Source organism: Chiloscyllium punctatum, chromosome 1 (genome assembly GCF_047496795.1).
Source record: "Chiloscyllium punctatum isolate Juve2018m chromosome 1, sChiPun1.3, whole genome shotgun sequence".
NCBI classification, from domain to species: Eukaryota; Metazoa; Chordata; class Chondrichthyes; order Orectolobiformes; family Hemiscylliidae; genus Chiloscyllium; species Chiloscyllium punctatum.
Window position 1 is genome coordinate 37,008,311 of NC_092739.1, and position 22,611 is coordinate 37,030,921.

Here is a 22,611-nt window from a genome sequence, read left to right on the forward strand (position 1 = left end):
AGTAAATAGAACCACACACGGCCGGGTCGAAGCCTGGCACTGACCGGCCTGACTCGCGCGAGGACTGGAATCTAGAAGCTTCGAATTTCGAATCTTTTGAAGTGGCCAGTGGAACGAGATGCCGTTAGGTTGCTAGTGCCCATCAGGGAGGGCAATCGACTTGTTCCCTCCCTCCCTCGCGCGATAGCGTCTCCTCCGCTCGTGCGCAGCATCTCCTCCCCGCGCGGGTGGCGTCGCGGCTGCGCTCGCTCGGTGCCGACATCCCCCCCCCCTCGCGACTTGGCGAGGGAGGCAGCGCCCACGGTTGGTGGGTGGGGGGAGGTGCCTGGCAAACTTGGTTTGTTTTGGCGCTCCGCACCACTTTTAAGAAGTTGCCTGTCCGCTCTGTGAGCCATGAAGAAATTCTCACGCATCTCGAAGCCCGAGGGTGCGGGTTATGTCGGAGCTGGTGGAGGAGGAGGAGGAGGCGGCGGCGGCGGGTCGTCGACGGGAAGTGCCGCCAACTACCTGGGCAGAGTGTTCAGCGTGGGCCGTTACCAGGTGACGGTGGAGGAGCTGATCGCCGAAGGTGTGTTTGTGTAGAGGGCCGGGGGTGGAGGTGAGGAGGTGGGAGCTTGTGGGGTGAGGTTGGGAGGACGGGAGGGGAAAGGGCGGGGGGGCTGATGGAGTATATTGTAACCCCGGGCAGACCCGATCCACCCAGTCCACTATCTCTCACTTCTCAATACTGACCGATCACTCTCCCCGCCAACCTCCCCTTCCCTCCCAGCCTTTGCTCCGTTCGGTTTTTATTTTGCACCGTTTATTCATTCACAAGTTCTTGTCAGACAGAGTTTTTCTTTTTAAATGATATTGGGGTTGGGTGGTGCCGAAGTATGTGAACTGTGGAGATATTTTGACAAACGACACTTCGCCTACAATTTTCTTTTAAAATACCTGTTTGCCCCGTGCTCTTATCGGATTTTATTTTAATGTTGTCTTCTTTTGATCCCTTAGCCTGCGGTGTGTTTTAATGTAAGTGTGACAAATGTCAGTATTTTTTTCTGCTCTCTGCAGTCCTGTTTGTGCAAATCAAACTTACCAAATACATCTGAAAAAATTTGTCTGTGCAGCATAGCATGTTAGTGTACTTTTTACTGTCCAGTAACATAAGGGTCACAGTATTGAGTCTGAAGCGTGTCAATTTGCTTGCATTATGGGATTGTTTTCCATCTCAGTGATGAAGCACCATAATTTCTGACAAGTAGAAGTTGAGTGTTTTTATGATTTTGACACATGATGTGTACATGTAAGATATATTATTGCATTAATTTGTTACATTATTTCTCAACTCAGTGCACAGGACATTCAGTGACTACTGAAATATAGCATGTAACATTGTATCACAGTCAAAGCTAAGTGCAGGAAAGGGTTGTTTGATCATGAATGGCACAATACCTACTTTTTAATGAACAACATAAGTAGGACATGAATTTATTTTGCAAAATATTAATATCTTGTAAAATGACTTGACTTTCTTGTGCTGCACAAACTTGTTCTTGATTTCTGTGCATTGAATAGTAGAAACAAATGAAATAGGAGCATTTAACCCCTGCCCTGCCATTGAAAAAAAAACAGCTGACAGTATTTGAGTTTTGAATTCCACATTCCCATCTACGTTGATTTGTCCAGCAAGAGTCTATCTACTTGTAGTGAAGTAATGAAAAATGCTGTTTATCTGAAATAAACAGTGATGAAGAAACTCACCAGGCCAAAGACGTCATTATTGGACTTAATGTCAACTGTTTATCCCCCATTGCCAGAGCTGCTTAATATCTCAGGAACTCAGATTCATAGATTAATGGGGTGGCACAGTGGCTCAGTGATTAGCATTGCTGCCTCATGGTGCCAGGAACCCAGGTTTGATTCCAGCCTTGGCAACTGTATCTGTGTGGAGTTTGCACATTCTTCCTGTATCTGTGTGGGTTTCCTCCATGTGCTCCGGTTTCCTCCCACAGTACAAAGACGTGCAGGTTAGGTGAACGGGCCATGCTAAATTGCTCACAGTGGTAGGCTGACTTGTCAGCTTTGTAAAGCTTTTTTTCCCCCCCCACTACCACTTAGGTTTTGTCTTCATTCCACTTGGTGTCTTGTATTTGTTTGACTATTTGCTTTTCATAACTTGGAGTTGCTTTTCCAATTTTCTTTCTTTCTCCCAATTACATCCCACTAAAATATTAGTACAATCAAAGTCTAGATCCGACTAAGAGGCATGATTTTGATATTTTGTTGTAAATGTTTTGAAAATTGTGTTGAATGGATTATCAATCAAATGGTCCTAGAACCAAACGGTGGAGAGAACTTGGTTATACATGTTACTTATTTCTGGCTTCTGTAATGATACTGGACTTGTGTAGTCATTTAGTTTCTAACATTGAGAGGTTTTTAAAAGGTACCTTTATTGTCAGACCAACCCAATGATACAAATCTTGTTATATAGTCAAGAAATTATTTTGTAATATGGTCACATTAGATATCGGATGAATTTTAACGAAGTCTGTTAGAAACATGGTGGGAGGGGCCAGATATTGGCATGGGAAGACCCAGGTTGGAGTCCTGAAGGCTGGCTAAAGGAGTGCCATTCCTTGAAGCAGAAAGGAAGGGAAGCAGTGATGCTGCTTAGTAGCTCATGACATTTGTCAATTTTACTGCTCCTCGGATGCTGCCTGAACTGCTGTGCTCTTCCAGCACCACTAATCCATTACATTTGTTGCCTACCTATTAATTGTCATATACATCCCTGCTATTTAAATTTTACATGCTTTTTAACTTCACCATTAGCGCACTGTACTTCAGAAACTGGTCCATGATGTGGTTTTTTCACAACAGTCCTCTGACTTTTGCTTTAAAAGCTGAAATGATTTCTATTCGTGTAAGGGTGGGTAGGATAAAAAGAAGAATGAGCTTTTAAAGGAGGTGTGATAAAGAGGTTAAAACATCAAGGAATTGTGCGCACAAAATTAAATCCATGGTGCAGAGCCATCATGGCAGCCTTCACCGCAGCAGCAGAAGTTACAATTCACAGATTGGTAACAGACAACACAAGACCAGACAGGATGGTTAACAAAAGCAGACAGAGTAGCAACACAACCCAGAATCTCCAGGATCTGAATGAACTGCCTCCAGAGAAGCAATGCCAGAAGAGACTGCATCTGTCCTGTGAGGCTGTCACTGAAATGTGCTCAGTATGACGATGACCTACACCCACGGAAGTCAGTCCCTATCTCTGGTATTTCAACCAACACTGCTTCAGAAAGTTCCATTCTGGCAAAGATGTGCATACCCAAAGATATTGACGATGGAATTTCTCTGTTGCTCTTGCATGTGAGTTAGGAGCAGAGTCCCTCTCGTCTGCCATTTAATAAAATTATGGCTGATTGATTGTAGCCTCATCCTCCTTTTTGACAATGTTTCACCCCATCTTGCTTGACTAAAATCCATCTTCTGCCTTCAATATTTTTAAGGACTCCTTTTTTTCCCCCCAAAAAAAATTCCAAAAAGTCTAAAGACTCAGGAAAAAAAATTGCCTAATCTGTTTTTAAATGGGTCAACCGGTGATTTTTAAACAGTAGCCCGAGTTCAGGATTCTCCCATAAGAGGAAGTATCCTTTTGACATCTACCTGGTCGAGACTCCTCAGGATTTTATATGTTCCAATAAAACTCCAGTGAATACAAGCTGACCCTGTAAAATATTTCTTTGTAAAACAACCTGTTTGTTCCAGGTCCTTGTCACCGTTGCAGTCACATCACTTTAAAACATTTGTAGGATAGCGATCACGTTCTTTCGGTAATCCATATAATGTTTGAGTTGGGTTGTTGAAAGCAATTTGAAAAATAACCCAATTTTAATGAGTTTGCTTGCTGTTTGTAGGTATCTAATCCAACAGTTAACAGTTTGTCAGTTGTACAGTGCCCTTGACTGCATCAAGTTGCACATTCCAGGCAGAGTGTTGATTTAGTAGTATCCCAGTACTTCTATTTCTTTTCCTTTTCTGTACAGTTTCCTACTAGTAGAAACTTAGTGGTTAGCAAATACAATCCTTCACTACGTCAAAATTCAAAATAATAGTATTACTCTTGCAGATGTCATGAAAATACCCCATTCTGACTGATCACAGTGGACCTCCACCATCTGTTATACGTTCTAGTCTGTTGGAATGATCGTGAAGGCTACTCGTAATTAAACTATTGTCTGGTTACCAACATTGATGACATTACAAGTGCTTTGTCAACAGAAGTGCTTGATCTTTAAACTGCTTTCATAGTTTTTAAACATTTTATGTTTTTCCTAGTTGTAACATTTGACGCGAATTTGTCAGCTAGTATCATTCTTTTCCTGGAATAGCAGATCTGTAAATATTTTTCTGACTGCTCTCGGAAGTCTCAACTTGTAATTTTCTGTGACAATTTGCAAGCATAAGCTTAGCGTAAGGCCAAGACTTGTGTAAATTTCAATTCACCTTTTAGGAAATTCTCGTTGGATTACTTTTTGTTAATTAGTCACTTTGTCGTGCATGTTCTCTTACTGTGTTTAGCAATGATAGGGTACAATTGTTTTCATGATTGTATGAAAGAAAAAAACTCACTTTTCAATTTTGATGTCAGAAATGACATCTATAGCAGTTCTTGTTCCTTGCATTTTTCTTGGATTTGTTGTACAATGCAGATGCTTATTGTAATAGAGAAACAGGCTGGATAAGGTTGATTTCATATAGACACTATAAAATTGGGTGATTTTTTAAAAAAATTGAGCAAACATTAAAGAAACCACTTAAAAAGATTCAACAGAAATAAATTCTATTAAAATACCAAATCTCATCAAGAAATGTCCATCCATCTCTGAATTGCCAGGTAAATTAAGGATAATATTGTTTTAGTAGAAGTGGCAAGCATGGTTGGAATGTGAGGAAATAGAATATAAAAGTAAATTTGCCAGAAATACAATTTGCTGAAGATTAGTGATTAATCTTTAATAACTAGCTGAGGGCAACTAAAAACAACAGTAAGTGTGGGGAGGATGAAATGAGGATAAGCTAGCTAGTAATATAAAAGGAAGTTTGCGCGTTTTTTTTAAGATATCTAAATGCTTAGAGAGAGACAAGAATGAACATTAGACCATTGGAAAATGAGGCTAGAGAAGTAGTGATGGGGAACAAAGGAATGATTTGAACTGAATAGGTGCTTTGCATCAATTTTTACAGTGGAAGACACCAGCAGATTTCACCAGATACATATCAGAACTTAGAGTCAGAAAGCAGGGATGAGTACAGTAGCTATCACTAAGGAGAATGTGCTGCGGAAGCCGAAAGATCTGAAGGTGGATGACCTACCTGGACTGGATAATCTACACTCAGAGGTTTGAAGGAGATAGCTGAGAAAGTTGTGGAGTCATTGTGGGTGAATCGTCAGGAATGGTCCCAGAGGACTGGATAATGACTAATTAGTCCTAGTGAAGAAGGGTGGGGAACAGAAGACAGGAAACAATAGGCTGGTTAGTCTGACCTCAGTCATTGGTAAGATTTTAAGAGTCCTCTATTAAGGTTGAGATTGCAGAGGACTTGGAAGCACATTCTAAAATAGGGTTGTCGGTACAGCTGCTTCATGCTTGTTAGAATTCGTTTGAGGTGGTAATGAGCAAGTTAGAGACAAAGAGCCAGTAATCTATTTAGATTTCCAGAAGGTCTTTGGAAAGGGGCAAGGGACATGGACGGAGAATTGACTGGGGTGAAAAGGGTCTTTTAGAGGATGGCAGCCTGTGACGAGTGGAGTTTGTGTTGAGACCACAACTATTCATGATATACCGTAATGACCTGGATGGAGGAACTGAAGGCATTTTTGCTAAGTTTTCAGATGATGAAAGGAAAGATGGATGGGCATGTAGTGTTGAGGAAGTGGGGAGGCTACAGAATGACATGGGAAGGCATGGAGACTGTGCAAAGAAGGCTGTGGTTGGACCACATTTGGAATATTTTGTGTAGTTTTGGGCCCAGTATCTAAGGAAAGGATGTTCTAACATTGGAGCATCTCCATACAAGGTTTGAGGATACTCTTGGGGATGACAAGTTTATGAGTGGTTGAGTTCTGTCTGTATTCAGTGGAATTTTGAAGGACGAGGGGAATCTGATTGAAACTTACAGAATATGGAGAGGCTTGGATAGAGTGGATGAGTAGATGATGTTTCCAGTGCCAGCATGAAAGTAAAGGGACAACCTTTTAGAACTGAGATGAGGAGGAATTTCTTCAGCTAGAATGTGGTTAATCTGTGGAACTCATTGCTGCATAAAACTGTGGAGTCCAAATTATTCAGTGTCTTTAGGGCTGAGAGATTCTTGATTGGTAATGGGATCAAGGATTACAGGGTGAAGGCAGGAGAATGGGGTTGAGAAACATATCAGCCATGATCGAATGACAGACAAAAAAAACCCCTGCAAATGCTGGAATCCAAAGTAAACAGGCAGGAGGCTGGAAGAACACAGCAAGCCAGGCAGCAGAGTGAAAGGCCTAATTCTGCTCATATGTCTAATTGTCTTTGGTTCTTCAGAGAACTTCTCCAAGTTTTTATTGTTCTAACTATGATCAGTGATGAAAGGTGTCATCGCCAGTGCTGTCAACCAGCACTTGCTGCGCAATAACCTGCTCAATGATGCTAAGTTTGGGTTCCACCAGGGCCAGTCAGTTACTAACCTCATTATAGACTTAATTCAAATATCCAACTGACTTGATTTTGGCCAATTGTGGTGGAAAGGAGCTCTGTTAAAATCAAGTCAGTTGGATTCGAGGAATCTGGCACGTAGGGAGTTGTTTTGATTGTTTGAAATCAGTCCTCTCAGCTCCAGGATAACACTGCAGTTGTAGCTCACGTTAGAGTCCTGGGCTCAAACAACTTCATCAATGACCAACCTTCCATCATTAGTTCAGAAGTGAAGATGGTCACTGCGCGATGTTCAATATAATTCTTGACTCACGTACCGAAGCAGTCCATAACCAAACGGATATCATCCTGGTTCTGGCCAGCAAGTGGAAAGTAGCATTTGTACCACAGGGTTAGGTTACAGTCATCTCCATCAAGAGAGAATCTAGCTGTTGCCTCATGATGTTCAGTGGCACTACCATGACTGAATTCCCCCACTATCAACATCCTGGGGGTTGTCATTGACCATAAACTGTATTAGACTAGCTCTATAATATCTGTGGCTGCAAGAGCAGGCTAGAAATCCTGCAGCAAGTGACTCACTTCATGTTTCCCAAAGTGTGCCCATCATATACAATGGATCAACTCAGAAGAGTGATGGATTACTTTTCACTTCCCAAGATGAATGCAGCTGTAACAATACTAGAAATTTGATACTATCTAGGATAAAACAGCACATTTGAGAGGCACCACATCCACACTCATTCACATCACCGCCGATGCACAGTCACAGCAGCATACAATATGCAATGTAGAAATTCACCAAGATTCCTTAGATAACACCTTCTAAACTCATAACCGTTTTATCTAGAAGAACAAGCACCGCATATACACGAGAATTCTGCCACCTGCATGTTCCCATTCAAGCCATTTGCCATTCTTTCTTCAGTATCACAGTCAAAACTTCAGAGCTTCTTCACTAATGGCACTGATACCAAATAGATTGCGATAGTTTAAGAAGGCAGCTCACCACCACATTCTCCAGGAACCGGCAACAGCCACATCCCATGAATGAATTTTTTGAAGAATGCCCAGTCTAGGAATGGGAGATGATAACTGCTCTTTACTCTCGAACTTTAGTTGAATTGTGGAGGCCTCTGTTGTCAAACGCTTGCTGCCAAAATTTGTAGAGGATCAAGTTGTTGTAGTGTTTGATAGTTTCAATGTTGGCCCTTTCAGGGTGGTGGTTGGCAAAGCATGGGAAGTGCTGAACATATATTAATTTCTCTCCTGCACCATATGTGGAAAGTAGAATATTTGGTTGACCAGCTGTAAGTGGATATGAGAGTTCAATTTTGACAACATTCAAGGACAGATCATTTTTAATGGCTGAATAGTCCCACTCAAACTGTAAATTGTATAGAGAATATCGCTGTTTTTTGACTTGAATTCAGATTCTGATGTTTCCGATGACCAATTCAAGACAGTGCTAGACACAATAGCATAAATTCAATGGCAATATTTCCATTTTTGACACATAAATATGGCCTCCATTTAAGAACTAAGTTTTTAGCTATATTTAGAAACGTGGATTGTACTCACTGTTAATAACTTCACATAGGGTCAGCGGCCAGAGTGTCAAGTAACTGGCAAAAGAATCTGTGGATAATGAGAACATGGCGAGTTATGAATGCACTGCATGAAAGGGTTCAAGAATAACATATAAAAAGACTGATATGGACCCATGCAGACATGGATACACAGGATAGAACTTTCAAGGAGCCAACATAGATGTGATGGGCCGAACAACCTCCCATGATGAAGAATTCAATTTTCATGTTGTGATTATCCAGTTTTGATTGAATAGATACTCGATGAAATAGTAGTTACTTGATGGTACAAAAGAAACTTGAAGTTTCTAATGTTTAAAATTCTTTACTCACTTATTGGAATAATATGGGGTACAATAAATTTAAAGAAAATTTGCAAGTAGCATAAATTAAAACAATTTTTGATGAATGCACACAACGAAGGAGTGTGAGTTTCATGCAGTACTATAGTCAGACAGCATGGGTAAAGACCCTTGCCATTCATCTTATCTCTTTTGTTCTTGATTTTATAAACCTCTATTCAGGTCACCCCTCAACCTTCTATGCTCCTGTGAAAAAAGTCCCAGTCTGTTTTTATAACTCATACTCAAATGGCAATGTATTGGTAAACTTTTTCTGAACCCTCTCTAATTTTATAATGCCCTTCTGGTTGCCCTGCTTTAACAACTACACATTGTACTCCAGAAGACATGATTTGGAGATGCCGGTGTTGGACTGGGGTGTACAAAGTTAAAAATCACACCAGCTTATAGTCCAACAGGTTTAATTGGAAGCACACTAGGTTTCGGAGCGACACTCCTTCATCACAATCACCTGATGTGTGATTTTTTTAACTTTGTACTCCAGAAGAGGCCTCACCAATGTCCTGACAACCTCCAACATGATGTCCTAAGTCCTTTACTCAGAGAATCTTCGCTAAATGCGTTATTAACTACGCCGTCTAACTATGATGCAAATTTCAAAGAATTATGTACTTGAACCCCTAAGTGTCTCTGTTCGACAGCACTACCCAGGGCCCTACCATTAATGGTAAAAGTCCTGTTGTAGCAGTAATTTAACAACTGTGGTGGAGAAATTGGACTACAATGAGAAACAAGTAATTTATATATTCAGCTCAATAGATTATTAAACATAAAGGCTTATGTAAGTAGTGACAGGAAGCCTAAGATAGGAGCGAGGCAAAAGTGGGTACTGTTGATGCTGGAAATTGGAGTCTAAGTTAGAGTGGTGCTGGAAAAGCACAGCAGGTCAGGCAGCATCCAAGGTGCAGAGAAATCAACGTTTCGGTCAAAAGCCCTTCATCAGGAATGGGGTTGCGAGCCTCAGGGCTGGAGAGATAAAGGGGAGGGGGGTGAGGCTGGGGAAAAGGTAGCTGAGAGTGCAATAGATGGATGAAGGCGGGGGTAAAGGTGATAGGTCGGAGAGGAGGGTAGAGCGGATAGGTGGGAAGGAAGATTGACAGGTGGGACAAGTAATGAGGACAGGGCTGAGCTGGAAGTGTGGTAAGATGAGGGGAAATGAAGAAACTGGTGAGGTCCAAGTTGATGCCTTGGGGTTGAAGGATCCCAAGACAGAAGATAAGGCGTTCCTCCTCCAGGCGTCTGGTGGTAAGGGAGTGGCAATGGAGGAGGCTCAGGACCTGCATGTCCTCAGCCGAGTGGAAGGAGGAGTTGAAATGTTCAGCTTCGGGGCGGTGGGGTTGATTGGTGAGGGTGTCCTGGAGATGTTATCTGAAATACTCTGCGAGTAGGTGTCCAGTCTCCCTACAGTAAATGAGACTGCATCAAGAGCAACGGGTACAATAAATAGTGTGTGGAAGTGCAGGTGAAACTTTGGATGTGGAAGGCTCCTTTGGCTCCTTGGACAGAGCTGAGGAGGGATGTGTGGGAGCAGGTTTGCACTTCCTGCAGTGGCAGGGAAGGTACTAGGAGGGGAGGGTGGGTTGTTAGAGGGCATGGACCTGACCAGGTAGTCTCTGAGGGAATGGTCTTTACGGAAAGTGGGGAGGGATTTGGTGGGGTCTGTTTGTAGGTGGCAGAAATGTCAGCAGATGATGTGATTGGGGGGGGGGGCGGGTTCTGTCCTTGTTGCAGTTGGAGGGGTGAAGTTCGAGGGCAGAAGTGCGAGGTGTGGATGAGATGCATTGGAGGGCATCTTTACTCATGTGGGAGGGGAAATTGTGGCCTTTAAAGAAGAAGCTGTCCATAGTGACAGCAAATGTAAACTGGAATTGGACCATATCAAATCCATGTTTTCCATAATTTTTCATGCACTGATTTCACCCCATAGTAGGTGGAATGCAAAAGATTGGAAATTTTTCAGAAACAGTGCTGAATCGGTGTTGCATTGACAGATGCCTTTTAGCCCATTTGAGTTTAAGCCAGCTCTCTAAAGAGAAATCCAGAGGTCACAGTTTTTAAGGAGATGGGGTTAGCTATTTTAGGACAGAGATAAGAAATTTCTTCACCTGGAGAGGAGTGAGTACTGAGCCTATGAAATTCTCTATCACAGAAAGCAGTTGAGGTCAAAATGTATTCAAGGTGTTAGCTATGCCCTTCCTACTAAAGGGATTGAAGTGTATTGGGAGAAAGAACAGGGTACGATCAGCCATACCCACATTAAATGGCCTACTCCCACTTTGTTTTTGTGTGCTACCTTTATTAGTACGAGCAACATGTTTTAGCTATGATAATTCTATTCCAAAAAAGATCAAGGTAAGCATTTTTAGTATCAATGTTTTCTACCAGAGGTGGAATTCTTGGTTAGATGTATTCACCATCCAAGTAGAAGCATACACAGTACCAAGTTTGACTGCTCTGAATAGCTTTGTTGTATTTCCTTGTGTTCCCCACCATATGTCACCATTCCCACATGCTTCACTGCTTCATTAGTTTTTTGCTGAGCTGGTAGGTGCAGCAAGGTATGGAGGGAGTAGGAAACAAATAGTTTTGATATTCACTGAAAGTTATTTTTGTTTGCTTTGTTTTAGTTGTTCAAAATCCACACCTGCCTATTTTGTTAAAAGGATCCAAAGAAGGACAATATATAATTTTGATTGCTCGATTCTGTGTATAATCTCTTAGATTCTGCAAAACTCTGCCTGGATTCAAGCTAGCACAAAGTCTACCCATTATCTCTGCGCCTGGTAACTTATTTTGTCCCTTGATCACCAATCCCAAGGTTTTGAAATACTCACTCAAGTCTTTAACCCTATTTATTATGTTGCTCCTTCCTTCCTCCACAAAGTTTGACAACCAAACAAACCACCAAGATATTTATGCTCATCAAATTCTGGTCAGTTGAGCATTTCAAATTTTTTAATAGTCTACCAGTGGTGGCCTGGTCTTCAGCCGCCTCTGTTCTATGCTCTGAAACAATCTCCCAAATGTTACATCGCTACCTTGCTTTCCTACTTCAAAGGCACTCCTAACCAGGACGTTTTTTTAAAATCAAGATTTTTGCAATTAATCCCAATAACTCTTTGTGACTTGTGTCAAATTTTGTTTCATATAGCTGGATTAAAGTGGCTTTTAAGATTTGACTATGTTCAATGCTGTATAAATGCAACTTGCAGTTGCAAAATAAGATGAAAAAAGCTTTTTGTGCCATTGCTTTATTCATCACTACTTTTTAGTCAGGCTTCTTTCAAAAATACAATATTCATTATGTTGCAGAGTTGTAAACAGAAGAAAACTGGTAAAATCATTAAAGTTTGGGCTGAATTTTCTTTAAGTCATTTAACATCTACCTTATCTACCACATGCTAATGAAAACGTTTGAGAGGGCATGGAGGCGATAAAATGTTTTTAGGATTGTTAACTAAATATTAAATTGCTTAACAAAACACATTAGGGTAATGGGATTAAATTTATAAATTCCAATGTGAACTAACTATCCACCTTTGTTAATCTGAATTTTCACTACTAATTAAAATTGAGCAGTAACGTGACAATTTTAGAGTAGGCCAAGGCAATTATTACAGCCACTGATTACACTGTACAAAATAATGGGGCAAATGAAGTACTTTTGTTGTGTTATGTCTCATAGTCTTCTGAACAGTCAATTTAAAAGATTCAACTGAATGAAGAGTCTTATGCTGTATAAATGTTTGAAATAATTGACCTCTTAGCCTGAGACTGTGTTCCATTCTCAGTTTAAAAATCACACAACACCAGTTTATAGTCCAACAGATTAAATTGGAAGCACACTAGCTTTCGGAGCGCCGCTCCTTCATCAGGTGATCCTTCATCAACCACCTGATGAAGGAGTGGCGCTCCGAAAGCTAGTGTGCTTCCAATTTAACTTGTTGGACTATAAGCTGGTGTTATGTGATTTTTAACTTTGTACACCCCAGTCCAACACAGGCATCTCCAAATCATGTTCCATTCTAGATTTTCCAGGTAGGTAAAAATGGTTTAGCAGCTACCCTGACAAGTGGCTCAATCCTTATCTTTGAATGGGATCAGCTCTCATTCTTAACTGCAGAGAATAGAGACCAGATTACTCAGCTAGTTAAAAAAGGATCACCCTCTCATCCTGGAAACCTTCACTATTTTTCTATGTAAGTTTATCCTTGCTTAAGTATGAAGCCCAAGACTGTTGTGTCAGTGTGGTCTCTTCAGAGCCCAGCATAATTTGGAGCAAGACCTTGTGTTGTAGTTCAATCCCCTTGCTTGCTGTGTTCCTTGTATGAATACATCAAAATCTTTGTGCCCATTTAGAAGTTTTGTCTTTTTTTAAAAAAAGATTGCTTTTCTACTTTTTCATACCAAAATGTATATTAATGAGTGGATGATTAATGACAAAAAGCAGAGATTGTGGACTGAATGAATCATTTTTAAAATTGGAAGTCTGTAACTTGTGGAACGCCACAAGGATCAGTGTTGGGGTCTTGTTTATTTACAATATATACTCATTACTTAAATGAAAAAGCAAGTAGTCATGTATCCAAGTTTGCTGATGCCCCCCCCCCCCCCCCGCCCAATATGTCACATTATTACCTGTCTTAACTTGTCTGTATCTCCTTGCAATGTCTTTGTTTCCCTCACACTTTAGATTTTCACCTAACTTGGGTATGATACATTCGCTTCATCGAGGTCATTCATATATATGTAGCCCCAGCATTGACCCCTGTGGGTTATACAACGCCATCCTAAAATGCCCTGCTTATCCAAGTTTTGTCTTCTATTAGTTAACCAATCCTCTATCTAAGTTATCTACTACAGGCACACAATCCTTTTATCCGAAATCCAAAAAACTCCGAAATCCAAAGTTTTCTTGATTTTTAAAAAAAAGTGTGTGTGTATATATAGAAAACAAGGTTGTTTGGCATGCGAACAGGTGACCCAACTCCACATCCACTTGACCCACGTCACTCAGATATGACATGGCAGCGTGGCCCAGAACTGGTAGCGATCAGTTGTGTCTCAGTGTTTGTACTAGTCACACATGAGTCTGCTGTTTGGTAAGTTTTTTTTATTTCACTGTGAAAATGTCATTTATTCTGAAATCCGAAAAGTTCCGAAATCTGAAAAGCAACTTGCCCCAAGGAGTTTTGGATAAAGGATTGTGTACCTTCCTTCCAACACTCTGAGTTATTATTAAATAGACTAATAGTTTGACATACTGTGGTTGAAAATTTAAAATTTGAAATAAAGGTGACTAAGAATCAATGTATAGCAGCAAAACGAAGTGCAGTTTTGGTACAGGATATGAGCAGCAAGTCTTGGATGGCAGGTTTATGGAGGCATTATTAGAATAATTAAATATAGGGGTGAGCCTTGGATAGTTGAGGATAGTAGTGGAAATAGATGATATGGAAGTGGAAGTGAATGGTCAATTTGATGAAGGGACATGCAAGATTTGAAACTTTGCTTGTTTTATTCAGATGCTGAGATTGTGAATATCTTGGTTCAGCCCAAAATTGAGGAGGAGAAAGGAACTGTTGGCATAAGTTTTTGGTTTGTGGTGATGTGCACTCATTTATCTGAATAAGCAATGGAAGGATTGAGAGAATATACTTGGAATGAAGCAATGGCTGTCATCAGCTTTGTATTTGAATTATTTCTGATTTTTGTATCCACAGTTTTAGATTTTTGAATTTTGATTCAGTGGTTTAGAAATTTTGCCTTAGGACAGTGTGTGCACGAATGAGGAAGATAAAGGGCATATTGGCAGAGATATTGCTGCAGAGCTTGATAGGAGTGGTGACAAACAAGAATGGTCTCACTGAGCTCAACAGTTAAAGTGGAATTTTTGATCAAATCAAAGACTGCAGGGAATTCAAAGTGAAAAAATGAATCAGCATCATGGATGCAAAATATTTTAATTTTTGTTCAGGCAATGCCTGGGTGGAAACCTATTTTGGAAAAAATTATTGATTAGAGCTGTGGAAAAGATGGACAGAAATTTGGGAATAGTCAAAATATTCAGGGTTGCCAAGATTAAGTTTTTTTTATATATTTTGTCTTTTGTGTTCTTCCAGTATTTCCACTGGTGAACTTAATTTTAATGAGGATCATGCTTAAAAATGTTAGCTGGTTTATTTTGCACACTTTTAATATACAAGTTATTTTTATAATTAAATTTCACCTAATTTTAACTGCCGGATCATCTTTGAGGGTAACTCATTCTCAAAATGGGCCTGATGCTTACTTTCTGAATCAAAACTACATGCATTCTACTCCAAGCCCCAGTGCAGTACCTTCTTTCCTTGGGGTATCGTACCATTGGTGCCTTTTTTTTTGCTTGATTGTGTAATGTCCTGATTCTGAAAACAGATTTGTCATCTTGGTGACTGCATCACTTTGCCTGTGCTTCAAATGAAAGAGTATATAAACAGAATAGGTGCAGTGTTTTTATGATTATTGTGACAAGCCTGAAAGATTATAACACACAGGAGCAGAAGTCGGCCATTCCACTTTTCAAGTCTGCTCTCCCATTCAGTGAGATTGTTGATCTCAATCCTCAACTCTGTTTTTCTTGCTTTTTTCCCCCATGACACTCGAATCCCTTCCTGATTTAAAAATCTATCTGTCTCAGCCTCAGATATGCTAAATGACCCATTCTCAACTTAATTATTCAGTATTTAACCTCTGAATAAATAAATTCAGTTTAACCTATCTTACTACCTTTTGTCTGAATGTCCTTTTTTTTAAAAAAGAACTTAAATTTCTATGCATAGTGGCTGCTTTTCAAAAACTTAATTTAACTGTTCCTTTTGCTCCCCCCTCAAAATTCTTCCTGAGTGAAAACAAAAGAACAATACAACAGTTTAATATTTCTAATTTAATCAAAATTAGTCCATAGTTACTGAACATTTGAAATAAAGATTTGGACAATGGACAAGCTGATCAATTTCAAGTTGTTCTGATGAATTACTATGTTAATTTCCTAAGAAGGTATTTACAGGTTAGCATTCTTGGAGTATCAAGTGAAATATTTCAATTTTTAATAAAAAAGTTGTCACCTCTCCATTCTGAATTTAAGTTTATTTTTAAACACTGCAGTAGATTTACCTCTTTGATCTGATTTGACATCATGCATTTATTGAGCTTTTCCCTCCTATTTGACTTCTTTCTGTAATTAACGACTTTCTTTTCCTAATACTTCTCCATTACTCATTAGATTACTCTTGCTGGTACCTTTTCAGCAGAATACTGTTTTTTGTCGAATAATTATAAGAATGCAGCATGAGCCCAATTCTGACTTGTGAATAGTGTAACTTAAGAAAAAAATCTTAGTTGTTTTCTGGTTGCAGTCTTTGGCTTAACAATTCCATTACTCCATTGTAGTTCTCAGAATATTTGATCGGTTTCATCTGTATTAATGTTAGACCTTAATTCTGCTGTTTTATTCTAGCTGCAGGGAAACTTGAGCAATAACTTTGATTGTCTACTTAATGATAAAAACCATGCTACATGATATCACAAATGTTAATGGAGTGTCTCCCAGCATCCTTGATTCTGATTTTTGTTCTCTTCCTCTTGTAAAATAGTTGTAATTCTTTGAATCTCTATCTTAATTCTGTTCCTGCTTTTGTCTCAAGAATAGAATTGTTTCAAAAGCACATTAGGCATCTTTACATTGTGTTCTCTAAGTTTCATCTACATTTCACATTTGTTGGATGTTAGTGGTGGTTTGTGCTCAAGATGCTGACAGACTGATAAATTAAGTTCCACATCCTCAGATGTATAATTCGAAAGTATTTACATTTCATTCACCTATGATGTTCTACCCACCCCCATCACCTGTTCTCACCAACTGATTCTCCGAGACCTATGGGTGAACTGAAACAACAACCAGTAATGGGCAACTGCTTTTATCTATTCACAGCTACTGATTTTCTATTTGTGGAGTTGCAGACAGTTTCAAATTGGAAAACTGGTGACAATTGACTGTTATTTAATTTGAGTAGTTAGCACATGCTAGTTTGGTATTGAATTTCTTGGAATAGAAGCACAAAAGGCACTTTGTTTAATTGAGAGCTGGGGTAACCAATTTACATTTTGTCGAAAAGAGAGGTTATGGAAGAGTGTTAAGAGGAAAGGACAAAAATATTAATTGTCTAAAGTAGTAATTTTACTGCATTGTCATTGTCTTTGAAGCAAAGAAACGTGGATCATATTTCTGACGTTGACCTTTGTGATAATGCTGCTCCTTTAACAAGGTTCTGGTGTCCTTGGCTTTTTTTTCCCAGAGGTTGTAAAAGGCACAGACTCTGAAAAGTCGAAGTTTGATGGGTTTCAGAGCCAATTTCCTTCAGGAAAAAGGCTTTCAAGTTTAAAAAAAAACACTTGTACAATGAAAGGGGAATAGCCAGTTTCTTACAGCTCAGCTTTCCTTCTTTTGTTTGATTTTTTTTTTGGCAGTCGGGCTCTTCACTGAAAGCAGTCAGGCAGTTGTGAAGCTGCTGGTCCATGCTGACCCTCTCACTCTAATATCTCTCTTGTATGACCCTTTGCTTGATTTTACTTTTTGTGCCAAGGCGTATTTTTGGGGATTGTTGCAATTATTGGGAGCATCACGATTAAATTGGTATAATCTGTTGGGTTTCAATTAGGTTAAGTTCTTTTATATGTTCTTTTTTGTTTGTGTTTCAATCGGTAATCTTGTAAATAAATTCTGCATTGTTCAAAACCAAAGTGGTTTGACCAGCTGCATCCCTCCTGGAATATCAGTGTTGCACCTTTTGAAACAACTAGTAAAGTTTAGGTTCTGGGCAACTCTCTTGGCATGTTTTGAGGAGGTCTGGCCCACTCCATGACAACACCTTGGTGTTGGAGGCTGAAACTTTGTTGCATGATACTTTAATTTCAATGCTAATCCAAATTTTGTGCTGTTGTTTATCACTGGCCTACTCCAGAAACAAGCAGCCCCCCCCCCCCCCCCCCCCCCGCCCCCATACCCAAACAATCTGCATGATCACCTGTATTGTCAGTTGTCTGAACGTTTGGAAATGGCAGCCGTTACAACAAAGCAAGGAGTGTTACCTGTGATCCGCCTTTTATTATTGCTGTCAGCAAATGTTTACACCAATGGATCACAGTTGCCATTCCTAAAGGAAGACCTGACTGCAAGGTTGGGAAAAGCAAGGAGCATAACTTGCAGACTCTTGTTGCGCAATAAGTTACATGAGGTTGAGAAACTCCAGTTAAGAGAAATCCAGTCATGACATTTGTCACATGGATTGCGTTTAATTAAGGGAATTCTTGTCTTCACTTCTATTGGGAATTAATATTGGCGAAATGCTGCAAGTTTGGAATAACGAAATGTCTGAATAAGCGAGTGTGAGTATTTATTGCAGCTAGAATGAATTGAAGAATAATAGTACAGAAGAGGTCCTTTGGCTTGTCAAGTCTGTCACCATCTAAATACTACCGACTTTTCAGCACCAGGGTCATTAGCCTCAAGCATTTCAAGTGCTCGTCCAAGTACTTTTTAATGGTTGTGAGGTTACCCACTTCAATTAATCTCGTGGGTTGGTGCATTCCACATCTCTGTGCCCTTTGGAGAATTTTTTTTTCCTCAAATTCACTGTACACCACCTCACTTTTCACTTTATTGACTTCAATTAAGAGGAACAGTTGCTTTCTATTCACCCTATCCAAATCCCTCATATGCTTAAACATCTATATCAGGTCCCACCTCAATCATCTCTGCTCCAAATAAAGCAACCCAAGCTTATTTAGCCTATCTTACCGGAAATGCTGTATCCTAAAGTAAATCTCCTTTACACCCCCTCCAGTGCAGTCACATCCTTATTTTGTGAGTTTTGTACAGCTCCAACATGACCTCCCTGCTCTTAAAATTAATGCTGTGAATATATAATGTTGTAACTTTCATAAATTTACAGGCAATGGGAGATAACAATGTCATGGAACTGAGTCACAATTTGTGTTGAATTGTTGACAGCTCAACTGATTTTCTGATCTTCAAAATAATATGTTGCATGATGTTTGGTTATCCCACCTTGCAGTTTGCATTGGAAATGTTGTAACATTTGTGTCTATTCTTCTGGTTAAAATTGGTTACTTGTCTGCAGATTAGTATCGGTTCTGTTCATTGGTTTCCTTTTCTTTATTTCAAAATTCAAATCGATGCATATGATGTTTACTGAGATTCTCCTCTGATCTGTTTCCCCGTGTCCCTGATCAGTGCATCATGCTTTATTTTGATGTTGATGTTCACTTTAAATAACCAGTTGGGTCACAGTTAACAAGAAGTCGTAACCTCCCCTTCTTCCTGAATGACTCTGTCTTCCTCTAATAAAATACATGATATTTAGCTGAATATGCAATGCTATCATTTTTTGGCACTTAATTAATTTAGCTGGAACATTTCCAACTGTATCGAGAAGTGCTGGTGCCGAATGTGTTCAGTCGGCATGTTATTGCAGGAAACCGATAACTACAGATTGAACCTCCAGACTTTTGAGTTAATGTGCTTAGGAAGATAATGGGAAGCTCTGTTCGCAAAGTTCATGGGAAGTATAATTAGCACATTCAAACTTCTGTTTATTTGACAAATAATAAAACTCAGGAGCTTGGGCAAGCATGGCAGAATCTATCCTTTCTGGAAAATATTGACTATATAGGTTACAAATGTAGTTCATTTTTGGAAAGAAGTTTCTTCAATTTGCTGCTGTACATGACGATCAAATAACTTTTAGTGCCATGTTGTATTATCGTCATGTCCATAAAACATAGAGATCATAAATTGTTTTAAAAGCTGTACTTCCTTGTTTAAATTTTTTAATTTTTCTGTATCAATTATAAAAAAAAGCACGTCTGCGTTTCCCTTAAAAGCTTATCTAAATTTGTTCAAGCAATTGAGATTTTTGTTATCGTTAAGATACGTTGTCATGGTCATTGGTGTAATGTAGGGAAACTTGATACCGAGTTTGTACACAGCAAAACCCCACAGACAGCCCTGTGATAACTAGATAATCTGCCTCGTGTTTTTAAGGATCAATATTAGCTCGCACTCCTCTGTGCAAATTAATATAGTTGCAATCTTTAATGCCTAAATCAGAAGGAAAATGGGCCTTCATTTTAATGTTGCATTCAAAAGTTTACATACAGTGCAATAGCTTTTGTACTGAATAGACATTATACAGAAAAAGTACAACTTTATTTTATAAATATGTATAGTGTTGGAAAAATCAACTTCTTTCAAACGTTGTTTATAATGTGTACTCAAACTTAAATTATTTTGAATTCTTTCCCTTGCTTTCATGAGGCGTGAGCTTGACTTGAATCAACTATATTTTGTCTCTGAACTGAGTGACTTGCTCAGCCTTTACAGAGGGCATTTGAGTAACTTGGGTGACACAGTAGCTCAGTGATTAGCAGTGCTGCCTCACAGCGCCAAGGACCCGGGTTCGATTACAGTCTTGAGCGATTGCCTGTGTGGAGTTTGCACGTTCTCCCAGTGTCTGTATGGGTCTCCTTCCACAATCCAAAGGTGTGCAATTTAGGTGAAATGGCCGTGGTAAATAGCCCATAGTGTTCAGGGTTGTGTAGGTTAGGTGCATTAGTCAGGGGTAAATATAGGATATTAAGGTCGGGGAATAGGGTTGTGTGGGTTACTGTTCAAAGGGTCACTGGGGACTTGTTGGGCTGAAGGGCCTGTTTCCATACTGTAGGGATTCTATGATTATATTTGCCAGATTTATTGTTGATTTTAAATTGCACCAGCCATGGCAAGAGTTTAACCCACAGTGCAATTGCCTGTGGTAAAACATTGTTGCTAATCATGGAAATGTTACTGCAAATGAATAGGAAGCAAGTCTTGCTCCAATTGTATAGGGTCTTAGTTGTAGGTACTTGCTTGTTGAGTACATTTGAGACTAAGGCAGATGTTTGGTAGTAAGGGATATATGAAGATAATAAAGGAATGTGTAGCTAAAGTAGAAGATCACCCATCATATGATATAATCCAGAAAATGAATAGTTTATTCAACATGATGCCTGGTATCTTTGTTTTTTTTAAATATGGATATTTTATGTTTATTATTTAGGGATTTGCTGTTAATCCAGTAAGACAATATAATTGTATTTCAGCTCTATACTTAGGAAACATTGTGACCATCTTATCAATGTTCACAAGTTTTACTATGTTTGCAAACCACTTCCTTTTTAGTAAGAGTAACAGTATATGCTAATTTTATCCCTGTGACAGGCATAAAATATTTCTTGAAAACAAAAGAGGAATATGTACACACACAAGATAATAGTTGAGACAGCTGGACTAAAACAATCACCCAAACATTTTGTTAACAATCACGAACCACTGCCCACTGTTGGAAGTTGTTTGTGTTTACATAGTGAAGACAAAACTGTATCTCCCTGTTTATCACCTGCAAACATGCACTGCACAAACTTGCAAGAAAGAGTATATAGTCACTTGAAAATGTACTGGAGTAAATCTTGGACCAAACCATACTGCAGTTTCTGAAGACGAGGGGAGGAAGTCTTAAAACGGAAACCGTACAAATCCAACAAAATTTGAGTAGATTTAAACAGAACAGAAAATTATCTGTTTTATTTTTATAGAATTGTTGTTCACAACTCAGTTGATCAATGACACCAATGACGATTAGTGCCATTGCCAAGTGTTGACAGTGAGATTTGGGTTTAGAATTTGGGGTGGAGTTGAGATTAGCATTAAGGTGAGAAACCACTTTTGGAAACAGTTTGCTAGTTTGTACAGCTGATAATGTAGGCCAGCAGGAGGCTGGAAGAACACAGCAAGCCAGGAGGTGGAGAAGTCAACGTTTCGGGTGTAATCCCTCTTCAGGACTGGGGGTGGGTGTAAAGGGCGCTGCAGATTGGGGTTTAGGAGTTGGGAATGGGGGGAGGGGTTCCTGGGTGGTTGTGGTGGGGCAAGGATAGGTGAACACAGGTACAACCTGGTTAGTTGATGTGAGGAATGAATCCTGTTGATAGTTGGAAGGGACGGGGGAGGGCCTGGAAGGGAGTAGAGGATGGGAAGGGAGGTTATTTGAAATTAGAGAACTCAATGTTGAGCCCTCCGGTTGTAGGCTGCCCAGGTGAAAGATGAGGTGTTGTTCCTCCAATTTGCAGTCTGATTCGCTGTGGCAGCAGAGGAGGCCAAGAATCGTCATGTTGGCAAGGGAGTGGGAAGGGGAATTAAAATGAGCAGTAACCATGAGGTCAGGTCATCCCCTGAAGGCCTGGTTGAGATGCTTGACAAAACATGCCCTGAATTTATGTTTGGTCTCCCCGATGTAGAGAAGGCCACATCGGGAGCACCGGATACACTAAACTAGGTTGGATGAGACACAGGTGAACCTCTGTCTCACCTGGGAAGGACTGTTTATGGCCCTGGGTGGGGGTGCTCTGTACTGGCAGGTTTTGTGTCTTTTACATTTGCAGAGGAAGGTATATCGGGGGTTCTGGGGCATGGTGGATAAAAGGGCGCTAACCATGGATTGGCGAAGGTGGGGAGGGATATATGTTCTTGGTTGTAGCCTCTATTTGGAGTTTGCAGAAGTGTTTAAAGATGATATGTTGGATGTGGGGAATGGTGGGGTGGTAGGTGAGGACAAGGGAAACCCTCTCTTTATTGTGTTCAGACGGGAGAGGGTTTAGAGCAGTGGAGTGGGCAATGAAGGTGCGGTGGAGGGCTGCCTAGATGATCCAGGTGGGGGAAAGCTGGCAATCGTGAAAATTGTCAATAATAGAAATATTTAATAGAAATGTTAATGACAGTTTTGTTCAATTAGTGTTGGCCTAATCACTGATTCTGATTAGCTTTGCACATTTTTACTTTTCTAAATATTTGCTATTGTTATTCAGGTTTTACCT

General features: G+C 39.9%; 1 protein-coding gene across 3 annotated transcripts in view; it reads left to right on the forward strand.

Annotated features, from left to right (window-relative positions):
• Positions 1-387: 387 nt before the first annotated feature.
• The window catches only part of bmp2k (BMP2 inducible kinase), a 103,576-nt gene continuing 81,352 nt past the window's right edge, over positions 388-22,611 (forward strand). For 2 of the 3 annotated variants that reach the window (XM_072591744.1, XM_072591749.1), the window contains exon 1: positions 388-568. In XM_072591744.1, the coding sequence (XP_072447845.1) occupies positions 394-568 (175 nt within the window). In that variant the 5' untranslated portion in view covers positions 388-393. Of the gene's footprint in view, positions 569-996; positions 1,015-22,611 lie in introns of all 3 variants that reach the window. The other variant, XM_072591776.1, reaches the window with a different exon arrangement.